This window comes from Pseudorasbora parva, chromosome 16, assembly GCF_024679245.1.
Source record: "Pseudorasbora parva isolate DD20220531a chromosome 16, ASM2467924v1, whole genome shotgun sequence".
NCBI lineage: Eukaryota > Metazoa > Chordata > Actinopteri > Cypriniformes > Gobionidae > Pseudorasbora > Pseudorasbora parva.
The window spans coordinates 35,877,264-35,881,664 of NC_090187.1; the positions used below are offsets into that span (position 1 = coordinate 35,877,264).

General features: G+C 38.3%; 1 protein-coding gene across 1 annotated transcript in view; it reads right to left on the minus strand.

Moving 5' to 3' along the window:
* Window positions 1-260: 260 nt before the first annotated feature.
* Window positions 261-4,401, minus strand: part of cttnbp2 (cortactin binding protein 2) — a 51,780-nt gene continuing 47,639 nt past the window's right edge. Inside the window, exon 23 of the mRNA XM_067420543.1 lies at window positions 261-1,399. Coding sequence (XP_067276644.1) covers window positions 1,163-1,399 — 237 coding nt within the window. The 3' untranslated portion in view covers window positions 261-1,162. The remainder of the gene's footprint in view (window positions 1,400-4,401) is intronic.

Here is a 4,401-nt window from a genome sequence, read left to right on the forward strand (position 1 = left end):
GGAAAGGCACAAGCAAAAACAGTGATTATTTGAACTTGTAAATATATATAGGACTTTTCTGTGAGACAAATATATTTTTCAAGACTACGTTTCTCTTGTTTTTTTTCTGTGTGAGGTCAAGAATGTCCCCATGCCGCTCTTTTCTCGTGAAGAGGACACAAAAACTGAAGATTATAAATGATTCCAGCGGAACGATTTTGTTTCAAACATACACAATGCTAGTATTAGCTGTGTGGAGAAAAAAAACCCAAGAGCCGATGTCTAGGATAGTGCATTTTTAATTGTTGTGCTTGGAGGAAACAGGACAACTTCTCTGAACCTCATCCGACAACTATAATACAGTTAAACATCAGAGGTCGACTATAATCTCTTCTGTACATATGAACAATACCGACTTTAAAAGAATACTTGTTTATCCTAAATGTTCAATACATAAGACAAACGGAAATGAATGCGCGCTGCTTCCTATTTCATAGTTGGGTTTCACACAAAGGGGGTCAAAGTTCAAGGCAGTCACTGAGCACGCATGAGAGTAATTGAAAATACTAATTATGGCTTAATGAACAAAAACAAAATATCCTGTGTTCGCAATGGCGGTACTTATTGCCACATTCAGTTTGTTTGGAAACGAGTGAAAAAATATGAACCAAAATTTAATATTACAAACAATATATACAGTTCTCATATTCCCTTCAAAAGTCCTCCAATGTACAAGCGCTATATCACACACACGCGCACACACACGCATACACACACACACACTAATCTATACAACATTTAAGTTCCCAGTTATTATTTACACATATTTGGTAAAACCCTGATTTCGACAGTTTTAAAAACTCACCTTTCACTTATTTAATGATAAAACACGATTGATTGAAAATGCTAAAGAGCAAAAAGACTACCAGCTCTTACTTTGATCCAAAACATTTGACCTAAAAGGCAAATTGTAAAGTGTTCAAGCAGTCTTTCTCCTGTTAGTTTATCATTCTTTTTTTCTTCAAAGTTCTTTACTTAAACAGTTGAATATATTAAAACTATGGTCCCGAAGTACACAATGTAATATATTGTAACAAGTATGGACAACATGTACAAATACTAAAATGCTGCCAGTAACCTAACTTCACAAAATAGAGGGCAAAGGGAGGGCAGTGGGAGGTGTCTATCCATGGTTACTGTAGTTTTCATTACAGTTGGGGTCCAGGAACCAGATGTGGTCTTGTGAGAAGTTGTTGGTGTTGTTGTGGGGCTGGAGCTGCCTTGCTCTGCTGCTTGTGGAGGCTCTGCTAGGGCTGCTGCTGCTGCTGGCGTTCACCTGCTGAGCTCCTCTGCTGCTGGGGACGGGAAGATGCGACCTGGGCCTCGTCACTCGCCGAGGAGAAGCGTGACCACTACCAGTCTTTTCATAGACAAAGAAATGCACAAAACAACATATTTGAACAAAAATGACGTGTGAGAATGAGGCTCATTCTCGTGTTACGCATCACATTTGAGCTTCTGCAAGATGTTTGTTCACGTGTGTCAAGCAGGTTTGGTTGAGCTTCTGTTTATGTTTACTGATCGACAACAGAGTCTAAATTCAATATGTTTATCATATAAAGCGATCGAGTCTCTTCAGAAAATTTGGACTAATTTCACTCGATTCATATGGATTTGTTTTACGATCTCTTTATGAACTTTTTGAAGTGTCAAAGTGGTAGTTGTGTAGCTGTCAATGAAGGGACAGAAAGCTCTCAGATTTCATCAAAAAGATCTTTATTTGTGTTTCGAAAAAGAACGAGAGAGTCTATCGGTTTGGAATGACAAGAGGGTAAATTATGACAGAATTTAAATTTTTGGGTGAACTATCCCTTTAAAGAGTTAGAAGCCATAAACAAAACCAACCTGCTATGAGGTGAATCGTAATATTAAAAGTATTTGATAATCGGACAAAAATAAACAAAAAAAGTACAACTCTGTGTACTTAGCTTAAATGAGGGCAAAAAACTACAATCTCAAGCCCTGCAAATAACTTAATCCAATTAAAAGCAACTGATAAATATAAAACTTTAATTTAAAGTTGTCGATTTTATATATTAATAGCATATTTTACACTTATTGCAAAATACATATATATATATATATATATATATATATATATATATATATGGATTATCTTGTTTCACATTTCACATTGTTTATATTTTATCCAGGGTTAACAATTAAAGGGATAGTTCACCCAAAAAAGAAAATTCTGTCATTAATTACTCACCCTCGTGTTGTTCCAAACCCGCAGGACTTTCGTTCATCTTCAGAACACAAAGCAAGATATTTTTGATGAAATCCGAGAGCTCTCTGACCTCTCCATAGAAAGCAATTTAATTAACACTTTCAAGGCCCAGAAAGGTAGAAAAGACAACGTTAAAATTGTCCATGTGACTCCAGTAGTTCAACCTTAAAGGGATCCCCTGGTGTTGAGACTTGCTTAATATAACATAAATGATGTCTCTTACTGAATTATGTAGTAGAAAACCCATGAAAGATCTACGTTATTTTAAAAATCGATTTTGTATTTGGACCATGGGCGGCGCCATTTTGTTTGCGTTCTAGGTTGATGACGTAGAGTGGTTGAACTCCTCAATCAGCTGGCGTTACCCGTTGCTATTTTTACCACAACGCAACTCGAAAATTGTTTCAGAGTTAAACAAAACCAATGAATTCCTTTGTAATTATACTTAAAACACACTAAACATACATGTGCACACAAACTCACCTACACAAGTCACAAACAGATCGGCGGGCGCAAACACGACAGGCTCTGTCTCAATCGAGATGTTGGGCTGCTCAGTCTCCACGACAGGGGCTGAATCTGAAATCGACCCTATACCCTTAAATAGCGCATTATTTGAAGGGACGGACATTTGTAGTGTTGTCCGACACCATAGTGGACATGTTCGAGTGCAGTCATTCAGTCTCACGTTCACCGCAATAACGAGTGTACAGCCGATTTACAAACAGCTGTCCGACTTCACGCACTCAAACATACATGTGCACACAGACTCACACACACCCCAACAGATCGGCGCGAACACGCACACACACACACCCCAACAGATCGGCGCGAACACACACACACACACCCCAACAGATCGGCGCGAACACACACACACACGCACGGACTGCGTGCGCGCATACATAACCCTCAATCTATTCCCTGTGTTGATATCCTAGATAGACTGTTGATAGTAGATTAACTGTAATGCCTAATGTGAGCAGCAGAGGGAAATATCTAGGTAGGACGATGGGATAAAGTAACGTGAGGAAGAGAGGCAGGATGTTTTGATGATGATGCATGCGATTGAGACAGAGCAGTCTGTCAGTGTGTGTGTGCGCGCCCGCCGATCTGTTTGTGACTTGTGTAGGTGAGTTTGTGTGCACATGTATGTTTGAGTGTGTTTTAAGTACAATTACAAAGCAATTCATTTGTTTTGTTTAACTCTGAAACAATTTTCGAGTTGCGTTGTGGTAAAAATAGCAACGGGTAACGCCAGCTGATTGAGGAGTTCAACCACTCTACGTCATCAACCTAAAACGCAAACAAAATGGCGCCGCCCATGGTCCAAATATAAAATCGATTTTTTAAATAACGTAGATCTTTCATGGGTTTTCTACTACATAATTCAGTAAGAGACATCATTTATGTTATATTAAGCCATACAAGTCTCAACACCAGGGGATCCCTTTAATGTTATGAAGCAATGCGAATACTATTTGTTTGCAAAATAAATAAATAAATAAATAAATAACAACTTTATTCAACAATTTCGTTCTAGCCTGTGTCAGTCTCCTACGCAGTTTATGTTGTAAAAACAGTGCAGCTCCTCCATCATCATCACACGCATGCATCGTGGTGCTCACGTGATCATCGGCTGCCATAGAAACCGCTGCATTATTTACAACATAAACTGCGTAGGAGACTGACACAGACTAGTTGTTATTTTTGCACACTAAAAGTATTCTCATCGCTTCATTAAATTAAGGTTGAGCCACTGGAGTCACATGGACTAGAAAGCACGCGGATTTCATTAAAAAGATCTTAATTTGTGTTCTGAAGATGAACAAAGGTCTTACGGGTTTGAAACAATATGAGGTTGAGCAATTAATGAGCAAAATACAATTTTTGGGTAAACTATTTCTTTAATCCTGGGGCCTGTTGCATAAACTACTTAGACTAGATTTAGTCTGCATCTGTGTGTAAGTAAATATCTGTCTATATCAGCAGGTATCAGTAGTCTATTTTCGTCATTTAAAAAGGGAAACCGTAACTAGGGATGCAGATATACAAACCGTAAACAAAGCAGCACTTGCTTACCATTTTGAATATCAATCACCCTGATCACTTTCTTCATTCCAGTCAGAAAT